The following is an 18770-nucleotide window of genomic DNA, read 5'->3' on the forward strand; positions in this document are numbered from 1 at the left end:
GCGTACGGATTGTGTCATTGCCCGCGGGCTGTCAAAATATCCATTAAAAAAAATAAAGAAATGACTGACGAAACTAGAAAAAAAACTTTTTTAGGATTTGATTTTAGTACACAGAGGGTAAGTTTAATTTTATTTCTGCCAACGTTTATTGTTTTGTACCCTTTGTCAACATGCTTGTAAATTATTTCGAATATATTGAACTAACAGCGAGTACTATTTGTTAAATATAAATATGAAATCCCAAACTTCTAATATTCAAAACAATAGGAATTAGTTAATTTTATTTGTAAAAACTAATACTTTGCATTTGTTTTATTACTAGGTAGACAAGTAGTTTAAATTTTTTAACTTTATTTTAAGTAATAGTCTTTATTTTAACAGTCGGCTAATAAATAAGAATGTATTTCTATTTCCTGAGTTAAATTAAATACTTGAAATCAATGTCAGGTTCGGCTCATTGAGTGGGCAGGGGAACTTAGCAGTTTTTCTCGCTGTCTGTGCAACTATAACTTTGTTCACTTTTAAAACTCAGTCCATATATATGTTGTACGTTTTTGTAGATTTGACTCTTTAAATAGCATATCATTTATATTTATTATATGTAACTAACAGTTTTGTATAATAAAATATTACAGAATTTATACAAAAATATGGAACTTAATACCTACCTAATTTTAATTTTATGTATGTATAACATAAAATTAAAATTAGTTGATTAGTTATTAATATGTAATATTTGTTTTCAGTTGAAAGCACTTGTTATCGGTGAGGATTATGAGGTATTACATGAAGCCAATGTTGAATTCGATGTGGATCTTCCTGAGTTCAGGTAAATATTCAAAACTATCCTTACATCGTAATCTGCCCCTGCTTTACATAGATAATATTATTATATGGAGTTATATATTTATTTAAATAAATAGTCTACATAGCCCATTTTACTCTTTGAAAATGTAGTTTATGATAGTGAATTCACATTGCTAGAACCTAAGTGGTCTCGAATAGTATGGTATTAGAGGAGCTTCCTCCCGCGTACAATTGGAGTATAGAATAAACTACCTACCAAAGTTTTCTATAGAGATTACAGCATAGCCTTTTTCAAGAAGGATATATATGATTTCTTAGGGGTTATATACTGTTTTAAATTTGATGCTGTCATTATTTATATGTATAATTAGCTAATCATGGGATCTTACCATGTTACTTAAGGTCAACCAAGGTGCAAGTTTCACCACTGGTGTTTCAAGTATCCATAAGTAATGGTTAATGTTTACTATCAGATGGGCTGTATCCTTCTTTGCCACCATCATAGTATAAAAGCTACTATATGTAGATTTTTTTAGAAACATTCGGAATTAATAACTAAAATCTCCTTGTAATTAGTAGTAATAAATAAAGTAATAATTCCTTCTGAATGTAAACGCGTTTTATATACTAGTTTTATATTTGCAATTGCAGTAAGTGTGTATATAATATAAACTATTAGTTTTACAAACTTTTTTTAAGTGATTATTCAACAGCATTGTGAAGGTTACGGAATCATTACTAAGAATTAACTAGGGGCATGCCCCTAAAAAAATACACCTTGTGATTATTAATTTAGTAGTAAGATTTGTTTCAGTGGAACACAAAGTTAACACACTAACTGGAGTTGTAACCAATCGGAATTCGAAATTTAATTTATAATAATAACAATTTATAACATTAAGTTTTAAACAAATAAATTTTGCTACATTTATACATATGTAACTATTATGTAACTATCTATTTAAAATATTATAGAATAGAATATAAATAATGTTTATTCAAATAAATTTAAATTTAAACACTCTTGAATAGTATATTTTTGTTATTCACAGTATGTGTTTAAAATAATAACAAGCAAGTTTCTTACTTGTTCTTGTGCTGAGATGTTGTCTGAATAGTATTCAGACTCGCAACACATTTGATTAATGTAGAGTTGTAAGCTATCCTGTTTTCCCAGGACATGTCCGTGTTTTTTATAGTGTCCAGGAACATACGGAGTAGGTTTTGAGCAGAGTCCAGGGTTATTAAAAATTAAAAGTAAAAAAAGAAGAAAATATTCAAATATATTAATTAAAAAATATGACTATTTTAATTAATTGAATTTAATTTTATTTACCATCTGTTTCTGTGACTTAGTCACTATATATTAATTTGACTATAACTGCGTCCTGATTTTAAACTGAATTGTCCTGATTTTTCCAACTTCAATACCTGTTATTTCAAATTTGGAGTTGGCAACTCTTGATCAATGCCGTCTATCCCTAAATAAGTAAAGTTGTATAATTTAATCATTTCTATTATCTTATCAGTACCTCCTGCCTGTAATGTGCTAGTACAAACTAAGTTTGTTTTATTTATTTAACTAAAATATAATTTCGCATGATAAATATATATAACACGTTACATAGTATAAGATAAAACGTCGTTGTCGAATAACACCGATATATACCCGAAGGTCACGACTTCAAATCTGGTTGACGACAAGAAAAATCTTTTCGAATTACACATATATAGGAATCCAAATGGATTTAAGAACATTCAATTAATAATATGAATAGGGGACTGGTTGTCCTATTGTTAGCATTTTAGGGTACACAAATGTTTTTTAACAAGAACATTTGTGTACCCTAAAGTGTCGCGAATAAACACAACACAAGGTGGTGAATATATGATTCGATTTGAGAGGAAGTTTGTGAGTGTTCACGCAAAAACTAATGATTGGTTTTAAATGAAACATTACAATAATATAACTTATGCAACAGAATAAAATAAAATAACAGGTAAAATCGCGGGCACTAGTTTTATTTCTTGTAGTAAAAAAACTCAAATTCAATGCGGACGTGGTCGTGTCGTGGGTACAGCTATTCATCCATAAAAATGTCCATACAGGACGGCCGGGGGTGTACTGCGGGGCCAACAGAGGGGTGAGGTAGTGGCCCCACCCCTCCTATGGGTGAAGGCTCTTGACATGGTGATGGATATGCTGGTGGTGGCCGGCGTTGACTTCTCCACCATCGAGGCTCTATCTGGTGCTGCACAGGTAATTTTCGTTACTCCTTGAAACTTTTACATCTATATATATATAACTCAAAGGTGACTGACATAGTGATCTATCAACGTATAGCCTAAACCACTGGACAGATCGGGCTGAAATTTGGAATGCAGGTAGATGTCGTAGGCATCCGATAAGAAAGGATTTTGATTAATTCTACCCCCAAGGGGATAAAATAGGGGATGAAAGTTTGTATGAAACTTTGTCAATTTTAAGCCAATCAAGCTGAGACTTTGCATGCATAAAGCACTACAATGACGTAGGCATCCCTTACGAAATTTATCAAAATGATAAATTCCACCCCTAAGGGGATAAATTAACGCGAGCGAAGCCGCGGGCAAAAGCTAGTTACATTATATACCTGTAGTAGTAGTAGTAGTAGCCAACTTTGTATTTTTTATTTTCTATTTTTTGTGTATGCTTGTTAATTTGTTAATGTTGGTTATAAATCTATATATTTTCATACAATAGCATCTAGTCCCTAATAGTCCCTCTAGTCTAAACAGATATTACGGGTATTATCAATTCATAGAAATACTAAAGAATATACATATACCGAAACCTACGCAAACAATGATAAGTAGGGCAGAGCGGATTGTAAATAGTCTGGAGTAATAACTTCATGCTAGTACCATGTGTACCATATTAGGTTGCACTCCACGCGGTTTACACTGGAAACTATCGTGACAAATTTAACACAAGGAGTTAAGTAATCTAACCATGAGGTTAGATCACTTAGCTCCTTGTGCATGAGCATGGGCTCATCTTATCATCCTCCACTCTCCACTGGTGGCCCGCCAGCGTAAACCATTAGCACAGGCGGGTGCACCGTTTCGTTAGAACGTCGCCTATCATCATGAACGAATATGTGGCGCCCGAGATCTGTTGTGCTAGCCCTTTTTCAAAGTTCGCTTCCTAGACCCGCCAGGGACAAGAGTTGAAGGAAACCATCAACTGAAGGAATTAAAACCATTGCTCCCAAGAATACAGCGATGGTTATTATCTCCTCAGGATAGTGTGTATACTTTCTAAAGGAGTTATTTCGTTTATGCATGAGTGAGTTACAACCACATATTTAGTGGTGTCTTCTCTTCAGCTTGTCAAAATCTGCAGATTTACAATTTACTAGCTGACTGCAAGTTCGTCATTGCAATTACATAAAAAAAAAATAAAAAGACAGACGAAAACAGCGTTACATTTATACATGAAAGTATAATACGCCTTTTGTAGAATATTTTATATGAAAGATTAAGCCGCGCGTGAAATTCACTTTCATTTTAGAATTCTTGCTAATTAACTGCATTATATATTTCACTGCATTGAAATATTTGTTATACAAAATGCAAAAAAATACTTCGTTTGTTGGCTAGTACAGAATATTACAAAACCTTAGCGCCTATACTAGGTTTAATACAGACATTGGCATTATAATGATTGACTTTGAATAGGAAGGTTTTAGTTTTTAATGAGATTTTGTAATTTACATTTATTATATATTGTATAGGAGACATTTTTGACATTTGAATTATAATATTATGGGGTCCTGTTTTATATGAATATATATATAATATAGGTATGTTGTGTCATATTGCCATGCCCTTTCAAGGCGTCACCAAAAATTGTAAAAACTCAACCACACTCTGTATGCATGTGCTTTATATTTTTGTGAAACTGCAATAAATGAATAAAATAAATATAATATCATACTATTGAAACGTGAATAAAATGTTCTTCTATCAAATGTTACAGCAACACGGCTCAGTATGGTGGTCTAAAGATTCAGAGGCTAAACTGAACAGCCTCTCCCCTGATGACTTCTTGCACACGCAGCTCGCGACGGCTTTCGTGACAGACTCCCCGGTGTGGATGGACTCCAGCACTAGTGCTGACTGCAGGGCTCTCGAGGAAGCAGTGGGAGGACCTGAGGTATCACACAAGTTAAAAAAGAGAAAAACATACGAGTGTTACGCCGACCTCAAATAAATGGGATAAGAAAGAAGCAGATGACGAGTAGACCTACACTTAAAAATTTGTTATGTATAACTATATTAAATCAGCAAAAAAAAAACATATAAAAAAAGCATATATACTCTTTTAGAGTACGCAGAAGCCTTGCCTTCTATCTATACATATAAAATTGGAGAGTCTGTTTGTAATATTGAAATAACCGTTTTTACTACCTACATGCATATTAATATAAATACGGTACATGCACCAAAATAACATTTTTTTTATAATTTTGCTCTGTCTGTCTGTTCGTTTCGGCTAATCTCTGAAATGGCTGGACAGACTTTGACGTGACTTTTGGAAGGTAGCTGATGTAATAAGGAGTAACTTAGGCTACTTTTATTTTAGAAAAAATCTTTATTTAAGGAAAATAAAGTTTAATTCCACGCGGACGAATTCGTGGGTACAGCTAGTAATATATAAAATAAGAATGTACCTGACTTTATATACTTAAATATAATAGTTTTAAAATATAAACGTGTTGGCAATTAGCTGTAAGTTTATATTGCATTAATTTAATAAATAAATATTCCGTTCATAGGAGCTGGCCAGGATAACGGGGTCTACAGCATACGAGCGGTTCACAGGCCCTCAGATCCGCAAGATGTACCGCAGCCGGGAGCGCGTGTACCACGCCACATCTCGCATCTCTCTGGTTTCGTCGTTCGCGTGCTCACTCTTCCTGGGACGAATAGCCCCTATTGACTACTCTGATGGCTCCGGTATGAACCTACTGGATATACACAACATGAAGTGGAACGAGAAGGCTCTGAAGGTAAAGGACATAATCGAACGTTAGATTAATGTGGGAGGGTATAGTGACTAGTCTGCTTTTTTTTATCTCACAGACAAATGTGACATTTACAATTCTTAAATAGTGTTGTGACGTTATCGGAAATTAAAATATACCGATTTTTATAGGTTATTCAGATTTATTGTATATGAAAAAAACTTAAAAGTAATCGTCGAAATAAAAAAAAACTTTTCAACAAATCGATATAGTAAAATGTTTTAGTTATAAGTTTACTGTCACCTGAAGATAAATACATAGATTTTTTTGTAAATTCATACATAATATACATAGAAAAAATCCAGATCGATACATACATATAATCATATATAAGCGAGGAATCGAACCGGTGATCATCGGAATTAAAGCTAAACCATCGAGGTCGTATTGTAATAGTAAGTGATTCTTGTGTTAATCTCCAGGCGTGCGGTGATGACTCTCTGGAGAGTAAGCTGGGCGCCCCGGTGCCGACCGCCAGCGTTTTGGGTCCCGTATCCCCTTACTACGTGCAGAGGTACGGGTTCAAGTCGGACTGCAAAGTTGTTGCGTTCACAGGCGACAACAATTCAGCTCTCGCTGGTAAAGAACATATATACTTTTTGAATTATTTATCTATTTATTCTTAACAATTATAAAATTCAAGTGTTCTGAGGAATTGTTCGACATGATGCCAACGGCCACCTTTTACCACCGCAGCGCTCGCCATCGACAGGGAATTCATCCTCACACGCTGGAACCTAAGTGGTCCCGAACAGTGCGGTTTCAGAGGAGTTTCCTCCCGCGTACACTTAGATTGTGGAATGAACTGAGGTTTTCACCTCGGCAGGAGGTAGCTGTAGTCTCGTGGGAAACCACGAGACTACAGCATGGGGTTTTTCAAGAAGGGTATATTAAGGTTTCTTAAGGGTCGACAACGCGCAAGTGATACCCCTGGTGTTTCAGGCGTTCATAGGCTACGGTAACCATTTACCATTAGATGGGCCGTATGCTCGATTGCCACTATCGTAGTATAAAAAAAATTCAACAGTGTAAATTACATTCCCTTAACATATCTGCCCTAACTGGGGTAGGGTACTATATAGATAAAAATCTCAAGTATCTTGTTGAAAAGTACCGTAAAGTGCCTTATAAGTACATAATTTGTTTGATATTCGATACCATGATGCTACAAGTCTTATCTTCCCTCTTAAGGTAGATCCATATTAAATAGCTTTTAAAGATAAGATATTTTGTGATAATTTTATCTATATGTGAAATCTATATTATGAATGTCGGTGTAATAAAAAATATACTTAAAACTGTTTAATAAGTGTATGAATAAAGATTATTTAGTTTATTATTGTATATTATTAATTTATTATATTATTAGATCCTATATTTTATTTAATACGAGTGACACGTCGTCCCGGCTGCTCATAGATTTATAGCTTTTTTATTTGTTGCAGATATTAAATATATAAATATGTATTATATCCCTATTTATTTCACTATGTAATTCCTTATAATATTTGATTATAACTTGGATATTCCTACAAAAATCTTGTAATATTAATTTTATATTTAAATTTACAATTTTAGAGTACTTTTTTTATGTTTATGGTCATGTTTTTTTTTTATATATTATTCATAATTTGACCCTGTGCTGCGGTAGTTTTTGACAAAATTGTCACTTTGTGACAAATTGTGATCAGATTGTGACTTATAAGCGGTCAATTATAAGACATATGACTAGGACAGACAGAACAGACGGATGCGACATACACGAAGACTGACGACTAGGAATTTTATAAATTACTAGCTGACCCGGCAAACGTTGTTTTGCCATATAAATTAAAATCACTATTAGATAATAGGGGTTGGTGGTAGAAGGCCGATTCTAAAAAAAATTGTCGAAGAAACACTTAGGGGTATAAAAATTAGACATAAAATTTCATCAAAATCGGTCAATCCGTTTCGGAGGAGTTTAAAAATGAAACTTGTGACACGAGAATTTTAAAAATTAGATAATTTATCATCAGACAAAATCTTGCTTTTATTCAATATCTACGATAACCTTAACGGTCGCGTTGACTTGAACACCGTTCACCCTAGTTCTCAATATTCTTATTTTATACACAATTCACCGATTCGTGTTGTGGCCGTCCAGGTCTCCGGCTGCGAGCTGGCTGGGTGGGCCTGAGCCTGGGTACCAGTGACACAGTGCTGGTGGGGCTGGAAGGCCCGGCGGCGGCCGCGGCTGGCCACGTGCTGGTGGGGCCGACCCCCGGCGCGCCGTACATGGCGCTGCTGTGCTTCGCCAACGGCTCCCTCACGCGGCAGAACCACCGCGACCGCCTCGTCGGACCCAGCTGGGAGGCCTTCAATGAACTGCTCAAGACCACCGTCCGAGGGAACATGGGACATATGGGTGAGGGTCTCGATGGATGATTATGGTGTAGCTACGTTTTTTTTATAATGGGTGAATGTTCAGAACTTTTATTGAGTTTAGAGAGAGAAAAAGAAGAAGAGAAGAGTTTAGAAGAACGTTAGCCTTTATGAGAGGGTGCAAACGGGTACTGTGTGAGTTTTTACCCACTAAAACTCCTCGACGTTCATAAACAACGAGCGCGTAACAAACTGGGAGGGATGGTGTACTTACCTTCTTTTTAAGAGGTGAAATCTTTGAAACAGAACCGTCCGTCTTTATGAGAAGGTGCGAACGGATACTGTGGGCCTTTTTACACATGTTCTAATGCTTACTTATAACATTTATAGTTCTTATTATACTTAATAACAATGTTTATTAATAAAATATTACTTCTTAAAAATCTATATAAAATAAAAATAAAAATGATACTTATATGTCATAAATTACATATAAGTATCATTTTTATTTTTATTTTATATAGATTTTTAAGAAGTAATATTTTAGTAAGTAAGTAAGTCATTTATTCGCATTACAGACAGATATGCACATAACAATAAAGCCCCAGTGACAGTAGCAGGCTGCTATTAATAAACATATAATTATTAATAAACATTGTTATTAAGTAGTATTTATTTATTTATTTAAACTTTATTACAATTGTACAATAGGCGGGCTTAATGCTATAAGCATTCTCTACCAGCCAACCCTAGGGAGTGCAGAGATACTCGAAGGTGGATTAGTAAATTAAATAAAAATGTATTAAATAGATATACATATTATAAATAATGAAATATAACATACATACACATAATATATTATAAACAAACTACACATATATAAGATGATAATGAGCCTTATTACAGTACTGTGAGATATGATTTAAAAGATATTCATTAACTCTTTTTTTTAATATATTTAGAAGGAAGTGTGCGGATGTTTTCTGGCAGTGAGTTCCAGAGACGTGAGGCTTGTAAAAGAAAAGAGTCGGTCATGAAACTCCTTTTATGGAGTGGCGTAGTCAGAACGAGGGAATTTTTAGAGCGCAGGTTACGGTCATGGGCATCCCTTAGATACTGAAATTTACATTTCAAGTATTCAGTATATATATTTAGTGTTGTTATTTTTAAATATATAAATTGTATACAATGCTCTGGAGATGGGCGCTAATAGCATAATAACAGCAACACAGTATTTTATAAACTAATATAGTTGTTTACGTTTAACATGTTATTGTTATAACTTTGTATTGGTTTCAATAAATTATTTAATTCTTTAAAAAAAATTATGGTAGCTGGTAAACGGTTACCGTAGCCTATGGACTGGAACTGGACCGTTATGTAACGAAATAATGTGGGGAAGGACCCCCAGGTAGCAACAGTCGAGTGGTGTGTTCCCTGCAGGCATCTACCTGGACGTGGCGGAGATCGTGCCGCGGGTGCGGGCGGGGTGCGTGTGGGCGGAGCCCGGGGGGCGCAGCGCCCGGCCGCCGGCGGCGTCCTACGAGGCGCGCGCGCTGCTCGAGGGGCAGGCGCTCGCGAGGCGCCTCCACGCGGAGGACATGGGCGTCATACTCGGTCAGTTAAGTCTCTTACATTTACTTCCAACACCCATTATCTTGTCGAGGATTTTTCTTATACTACTGTGTTGGCAAACAAGCATACAGCTAGTCTGATGGTAAATGGTTACTGTAGCCTATGGACGCCTGAAACACTACGGGTGTCACGTGCGCGTTGCCGACCCTTAAGAAACCTAATGTAACCTTCTTAAAAAACCCCATGCTGTAGTCTCGTGAGAAAACCTCGGCAGGTTCATTCAACAATCTAAGTGTACGCGGTAGGAAGCTGCTCTGAAATCGCACGGATGATAATATAACGGTAATAATAATACGTATAATAAGTAAAAATCACGGGATCTTACCACGTTTTATATTTATTTGCTGAGTTCCCGATATTTCGGTAATGTTTCAACCACCATGATCACGGGTAAAATGAAGAGCAGCGGGTAGATGGAAAATGAAATCTTTTTATGGGCAGACACCACCACTTTCCACCTTCACACGTCTTCATTTGTTGCTACTACTGGAACTCGCTCGATATTGTAACTGTACTCACATACTGTGAGTACAGATTGCCGAGATGAATATCTATTATATTATATTAATTTTTACTAATTATACGTATAAATAATGACCGCGTCAAGTTTAAAACAGTATGTAATAATAATAATCTGAAAACATGAAAAAGTTTATATAATACCGATAGTCGTCTCATCCACAGGTAACATACCTAATCGCCTACATTATAGTCTGAAACAAATAATTTTACGAAAAACATTCTACAGCACCCTTCTAAACCCGTTTTAAATATAAATGTGATAGACTGTAGTTATAAGTAAGTGATGTACTTATATACATTTTTGATTGTATGTACGTAACATAATATACATAGAAAACACCCTGAGCGATATAAACAATTATACCGACGGTGTCGGTGGTCTAGCGGTTAAGCTTCACTTCTGATGGGCACTGCTTCAATTCCACGCACGGTGCAAACACGGTTAAATACCTACAAAAAAAATCTATTTATGTCAGTTGTCTAGTACCCATATCACAAGCTCTGCTTACCGTGGTACTAGATGGCACTGTGTTAATTGTCCAGAGTTATTATTTATTTATTTATACTCATGAATTTATAATTTTTTTATCCACTAGATTCGTCTTCGCGCTTGGTAGCGACCGGCGGCGCTTCGGTCAACAAGGAGCTACTGCAAATATTTGCTGATGTCTTCAATACGCCGGTATATGTGCAGGTGACGTGGTTTTATCAAAATCTCTACCGTACTTATATGTGGGATGTGGGATGGATGAAAGTATGAAGTATTGAAAGATAACTCAGCGTAACTCCTAGTCTCCTACTCAACATGGCCCATGCCGCGGCAAGTTCTGGGGACGGCAAATTGGAACTTAGCAAACGAATCCACCTTTAACAACTTGATCTGAGGGCTGAAGTAAATTATTTTTCGCAGAGTGCAACTATTGTGTATAAATAACAAATTATATGTATGAGTAATAAAAACAATATACTAATTTAATTAATTATTTAATACTAATTCGACATATTTCAATCAGTGTTTTGTTCTCTGAACAATGTTCCACGCTGAGCTTCGACCTGTTTGTATTGCTACAGATCACACATAATAACACAATTTTATAAATCTTATGTCGTATTATGTATTGTCTATTCTTATGAACATGTTGTGTGTGATTAGTAACAAACAAATATACGACATATTCTATGTTAATATGTATAAATGTGTAGTAGCATACTTTCTACAAGTGCTATTTAGTCCTTGCAACTTCGCGACAACAACGCGACCCTCACGCCATTGCTACCGGTAGCAGCGCGTGTACGCGACACGTGTAACTTTGTATATAAGGCACACATCTCAGTAAAAACACTTATTCTGTCTCTCGTCTCTATCTTTTGAAGCTCCCAGGTTGTCTACGAAGTAGGTCCTAGACCTGAACCCTAAAGGGACGTGTATTCACCCCCTGAAAACAATATTTGTAAAAATGTTGGCCGGAGGGAGAGGTAGTGTTAGAGGGGCGGATTTAGTCCGCCTCGAAAAAAATTAAGATCCGGTCCTGCTCCTACTTCAAGTTCTTTTATTATTTATTTATTACCTATAGTTTCTTTCGTTTTTTTTTTTTTATTTTATTTCCAAACATTAGCACATTCACACTCGAGGACATAGCTTAAAATCAGTGTTTTGCTCCTTGAGTGATTCTCGCGCATTTCCACGTTTTTCAATCGTGCTAACTTTAGCGGATTTTTAATATTATTTTTTTTAATTTATGTATATTTGCATGTATTATTTATACCTATATTAGTTGTGATATAAGAAGAAGAGTAGGTGGTGGAAAGGTCATTTACACCACCTATAAGAGATTGTGGTGGCCTGTAAGAGATTGCTTAGCGATAAGGCCACTTTTTGTACTCATCATTGTGTATACTTATTTTTATATTAATTAATGTAACTGGGGCAAAAAAGTGTATAAATAAAAATTAATACTCCAAAATGGCGGACTTTTGGATACAAAACATAATAGAGCTATTGTTATATATTTAAATATATTTTGTGTATTTTCAGAATGAGCATGCGAACGCAGCTTTGCTAGGAGCAGCGATACGCGCCGCCGATGTTTGGAGTGCGGAGGCTGGTGTCAAGTTATCAGGTAAAGATAAAGACTGAAACTACTACAAAAGCAATTTAGGCTGAAAAAATTTTACTTGTATTATATTTATGTAGTAGTATTAACCCAGAATAATAAACACAGCGCCATATTGTCCTAAACTAAGGTGAGCGTATACTATGTTTACTAACCGACTAATAGAAGTATTTAAATTGGTGCCTTTTTTTATTTTAAGTTAAAATTTAGAAAATTAAAGAATTTTTCTAAAATAAAAGTAGCCTAAGTTACTCCTTATTACATCAACTACCTGCCAATAAAAGTCCCGTCAAAATCGGTCCAGCCATTTCAGAGATTAGCCGGAACAAACAGACCGACAGACAGACAGACAAAAATTGTAAAAAAAAATATTTTGTTGTATGTACCATATTTATATTCACATGCATGTAGTAAATAACCGTTACTTTAATATTAATATCAAAAAGACACTCTAATTTTATTTATATGTATAGATTAAATCCTAGAATAACATACTTGAATATAAATTGTATCCAGTGAGAACTGAACCCGCAACCAATAGAAGTAAAGCGGTGTACTGAATGGTTATACTATATGAAAAAATGTACAGTTTCGGGTAGAACAAAAGTTGTCTGTTACCAACTTTTATATAACTTTTACTTACTGTTTAATATACCGTTCCGTCCCAACCCTGTATAAATTAATTACAAATAATGTGATGTATTATTTTGCACGTTGTGTTTATTGTGAAAGTTTAGGTATAAGAATGGCGAAACAAAACTATATATAGAAAATTATTTATTTTTATCTTAGAACAATTACAACGGATGGTATAGTAAGGTACATAAGCAAAACAATATGCAACTAGATAAAATTCATTTTTAAACACATGTGAAATAAATATAAAAAAAGTAATTTATTCTAACAACTCTAAAGAGTTCTGTAACAGTTATTTTACATTTACATGAGTTACAGCTGAAAGCTAACTCACGTCTGAAGGATACGACTTTATTCTGATCGCACCGCTAGGGGTTCTAACCTCGGCTCAGGCCGTCATCATATCAATCCCTGTTTGAATTGGACGGGGGATCGATCGGAAGGGTAGTCCACTGGTGCTGTGTAAATTATTATTCTGTTCTATTAATATTGTGATTCTAATAACGTTTGTAGGTGCGGATCCCTCAGTATCACCGGTGGCAACGCCGTACCCTGACCATGACCAGATATACAAGCCGATGATGCCTCGCTACAGGCAGATGATTGCCACCTTCTCCAAACTGGAATGATACCTAAATCAGGGTCTTTATTATGTAACCTCCTTTAATAATTCTTATTTGAAACAGGTTTCGATTATGTAACACATTTGCATAGAAATTCATTTGAAACAGATGACAATCTACAAGGCTTTACTTTTTTATGTAATGGAACGGGAAACAAGCTGATTGGCCACCTGATGGTAAACATTAACCGTCGCCTATATACATGAATAGCACTGCAGACATCACGTTATCATGTGAAACTATCTGTGATAACACTAACACGTTATCATTCCATAAGACTGTCAAGCCTCTTATTATATTTGTCTGTATTATATAATGTTATTAACAATTCTCATTTGTAATGATGCTAAGTCGTACGGTTAGAAATTGCAACTGTTAAATGGTAAAGATTAGAGTACCGAATGCAGCCATGGCGCTTGTGCGCATTTTAACTAAAATTATTAAATTTTAAGTTAAATTTATAATATCTGTATTTTAAATACATATATTATTGATTTAATATGCGTGAAGCAAAAACGTTACATAACTGTGGTCCATTTTTAAATAGTTAATACACATTTACTGTTTCAAATTAGAATTGATAGCAACTGTGTTACGTAATCAAGTAGAAGTTTCTATCGCTAGTTCGCTTTAAAGCATTTCTGCGTTGCATTTTAATGCTTCTTTGATATAGATAGCAATATTTAATTCTTAAATGTATATCTTGTACACGTTACCAATATTTAGTGCATATTTGTTATAGAATAACGCAAATATGTTCCAAGACACTAATATACGCATTATGCAGGTCAAAATAACACTGGACAATTCACACAGCGCCATCTAGTCCCAAGATAAGCGTTGTGATACGGGTATTAGACAACTGATATAAATATTTAAAAACTTTTTTGTAAATACATACATAATATAGACAAACAAACAGACTTATGAATACAAATGTTTGCACCGTGCGAGGATTCGAACCCGCGACCATCGGAACTAAATCGGTATTTATTACTATCTCCACCATCCAGTCCGTTAGCTACCTTCAACTTCAAACTAAGCCCTAATGGTATATTTTTATAATCCGTTTTTTATCATATATTTGAATATTTCCACTTTCGCTTTATATAAAGTGAATATTAAAACAGTGGAAAGATTCAAGATGCAGGCTAGCATATTAGGATTTTTTAATAATAGTAGAATGGTGCACTCGTCTGCGTACGTCTGTATAAAGGTATACACTGGCGGGGCACTAGTGGAGGATGATAAGATAAGCATGAGGTCAGGTCAGTGCACATCGCGGCTAATCAGCAGGAATTTATCACGATGGTGTCCAATAGAAACCTGACATGGTACATCAATGGGGTTATTATCATTATTAGATTGATTTTTCTGATGGAGGAGTTAGGAGTCTCCGAAACTGGCGTGTATGAGACGAGCTATGAATGAAGCAAGAGTTGAATGAAAGGAAAAAAGTCAATGGCACTCGGTACTGTCTACCTACCTCGCAAGGGGTATAGCGTGAAGAAATAACAAAGGAAGGAAGTCAATGACACTAACGGTTCTGTCTACCCCACAAGCGATTTAGCATGAAGCTATTAGATCTTCCAATACTATTTAATTATGCAAGCAAAGGCTTATAAAGACTTATGTAATTTATAACTTAATTGATTCATTTCATTAAGAATTTATTATTATTCTACTTCACAAATTGTGATCAGGTTTAAATTCAAATTCAAATTCCAAAATCAAAGTCAATAATAATTTATTCGCATGCGCGTTGCTGGCCTTTGAGAAACCATAATATACCCTTCTTGAAAAACTATACATGCTGTAGTCTCGCAAGAAAATTATAACTGATCTCTGAAAAAAATGTAAGTCACATGTATCAGCCAAAAAATATGAACATTTTAATACTTGATTTTTTCTCTATGAACGAAGTTTAGATATTAAATATTTTTTATGTGATTGTAGATTCCATTATTTTGTGATTAACACGATTATTGTCTATATTATTCCATTACTCTGTGATTAGTAATTTTAGATGGCAACAAGAGGTAGGTAAAATATACCATTATGAATGTACCCGCGGTTTTACCAACTTGTAATATGTAAACTATACATATGTTGTTCCTATGTATAAGCTATATTACTGTAAAGTTTCATCAATATCCATTCAGTAGTTTTTGCGTGAAAGAGTAACATCCATCCATCCATCCATCCATACTCACAAACTTTTATGTTTATAATTTAGTAAGATTGTTAAAACCTTGAATGTTGATATTTATTATTGTTAATCTTTTTTAAGAGTTAAGTACAGGTACAATCCGTCCGCTTTTTGTGAGAGATAGATGTAGACTATACCTATCAATACATACAGGGTTATTGTAAAGGATATATGAAGCCAATAAATATTGTAAAAAAAATAATATAAAAATTGAAAATATTTTTAAATATCTTTAACGTTTATTTGTGTGTCATACAGACTCCGCAGTATGTAATCTTCCACAAATCCTTATTTCTCGGCATATAAGCTTACTCTTCTTTTTGCGTATATAAACAAAATCCGGTCAGTAGTTTCTGCATCAAAGAGTGACAAACATCCATCCATACTCACAAACTTCCCGATTTATAATATTACAAACAAACCGCACGTTTATTTGACGCATTTAGTATAAAAACTTCTAATTTTAATTTCATATGGAAATATGAAATTAAAAGTGGTTCATTATTTTGAGTATTTATTAATATTTTACCTTATCGTTAGTAAACCTTGTATATAAACTTTTTACATCACTCGAGTATTCATTCATCACTTGATAAAATTAGGGGAATTTCATTTTTAGCTCGCATAATCATAATCTATCAAAATGTATGGTCAGGTGATAATGTATGTATAATTTTATCTCTAAGTTGTTTCGTGAGCTTCGTTAATTGTATGACATCAGTCAATGTAAACAAATCTATAATTAAAAAATCTGTTTTTATACTTTACATATTAAGTGGACAGATTTCTTTTATAAAATAAAAGTCATGAAAAAACTTAACTAAACATGTCTTCATACTATAATAATATTATTAAGAGAAAATAATCGTTTGTTTGCTTGCATTAGACTTAAAAACTATTGGACCGATTTGAAAAATTCTTTACGCTACTCGTATTTATAGTTTTTTATAATATATGCATAGTAAATATTACAACTATAAATTACAGTAGCTCAATTAAGTGTTACTAACAACTTCCATTTGAAACAAATTAAATCTACAATTTCAATATTATGATAATAAAATAAAATAACAATATAACGGACAATTTGCAACTTTCAAATGGTTCATAGAAAATCGCAAACTCGCTGTAATTGAGTATGAGATGAATTAATTATAGATTTGTCATTTAATATATAAATATAAACTTGATATGAAATTGAGGTAGAAATATTACTAATTTAGATAAGCAAACTGAGATTATTAATGTTTACTTGTTGTTGAGCTAAAAACTTATATCCATATAATTATGGAAAAACGTCGAACGTTATATGTACCTTTATTTTTACAATAAGAAAACTATCGCTTCGCGAAAAAGAAATATAATGAAAAACAATTAAATTTTATAAAATGTCTTTACAAATTGACAAATAATAACATATAATACTAAATAAGTTTCTCTAAAAGACATTCTACTTAATTATAATCAGGATATTGATTGAATTCTATACTTATAATTTCTTTTGCCCTGACTGACTATCAACACGCTGCAAAAATAGCTTAGAAATCTGAAAGTTGGAACATATATATTATTTAACGTTAGCTCATGAAGGATTTTAAAAATGTCTATTTGGCAATATTACTGTGCTTATTGAAAAAAGATAAACCTGGTTTAGCACAGGCAATAAAACATTGACCAAAGTATATCTCATTACAAAACGAAGTTTATCTTTGAACTGTTATTTGTATATGGTCTAATGATAGACTTGTGTGCGTAGTCGTATATATAACGACAGATCGTTGGAGACACTATTGAGATTGTAATTAGTCAATAAGGAAATATAAAATAATATTTATTGCTATATTTTTCAATTTAATAACATTGTATCGTACCATTACTGACTCAAGCCCAAAAAGGATCTGACTTATGCTATTTCATATGCGGCAAATACTAAGACGCATAACTAAAGCAATCTTTTATCTCACTTTAAATAATTTTTCACAAGTTTAGAAAGTGACGAAATGTTTTTAGTTAATTCTTATCCATGTTTATGTTGCTTTAGTTATTGTCGGACATTTTGTATATTATTTTTAATATACGCATAATTTATAATTCTTAAAAATTATAAACCTCGCTCAATTTTATTTTAATTATATATTTTTTTATATACATACGCAATGTATGCCGTGCAGTTAATTTATTATTGTGCAATATTTTGTATGCTACTTTACATTCCAACATAGAGGCCTTATATTTTTACATTTAATGATAACTAATTAGAGCTTTTTTATTTACATTTTACACGTTTTTAATAAATGTTAATCGAAAATATTTTGTTTTACTTACAAACTACCTATCCTAAACATTGTTGGTGTTGCCGACGGAATATAAGAAGTAACCAGTTAGACTATGGTTTTATTTTCTAATCTAAAGCTCAGGACAAAATTGACATCGGATATGACTCTATTACTTTGTCTAAAAAACTTCATATTAGCTCAGGGAGAGTGGAATAAGGGTATTTTATTAGACCGATATGAATAATTATATTTTGATATTGATTACATTTGTGTAGAATAGATTTTGTGAATTTACAGCATTTTAAAGCATCTTTACATAATATAAAATGATTCTGCTGTCTGATCGCGTAGATCTTTTAAAATATGCTACGAATTTTAATGCAGTTTTTAGTAATATGTAGAGATTCAAGAGGAAGGTTTATATTATACATGTATACTCGTGCGAAGCTGGGGCGGGTACCTAGTTTATTATTATTTATAGAAGGCATAGCTACCTTAGTGCTATGAATAAACAA

General features: G+C 33.6%; 1 protein-coding gene across 1 annotated transcript; it reads left to right on the top strand.

Moving 5' to 3' along the window:
* On the top strand, positions 1-15425 carry LOC131848660 (xylulose kinase). Its single transcript, XM_059198580.1, has 11 exons — positions 1-117; positions 747-829; positions 2917-3067; positions 4829-5005; positions 5628-5861; positions 6299-6455; positions 8023-8283; positions 9684-9857; positions 10994-11091; positions 12433-12517; positions 13661-15425. Exons 1-11 carry the CDS (start codon positions 61-63, stop codon positions 13774-13776), a joined length of 1593 nt encoding a protein of 530 aa, XP_059054563.1. The 5' UTR covers positions 1-60; the 3' UTR covers positions 13777-15425.
* Positions 15426-18770: the final 3345 nt, after the last annotated feature.

Source organism: Achroia grisella, unplaced genomic scaffold (genome assembly GCF_030625045.1).
Source record: "Achroia grisella isolate CSIRO2021 unplaced genomic scaffold, CSIRO_AGI_Agris_v1 utg567, whole genome shotgun sequence".
NCBI classification, from domain to species: Eukaryota; Metazoa; Arthropoda; class Insecta; order Lepidoptera; family Pyralidae; genus Achroia; species Achroia grisella.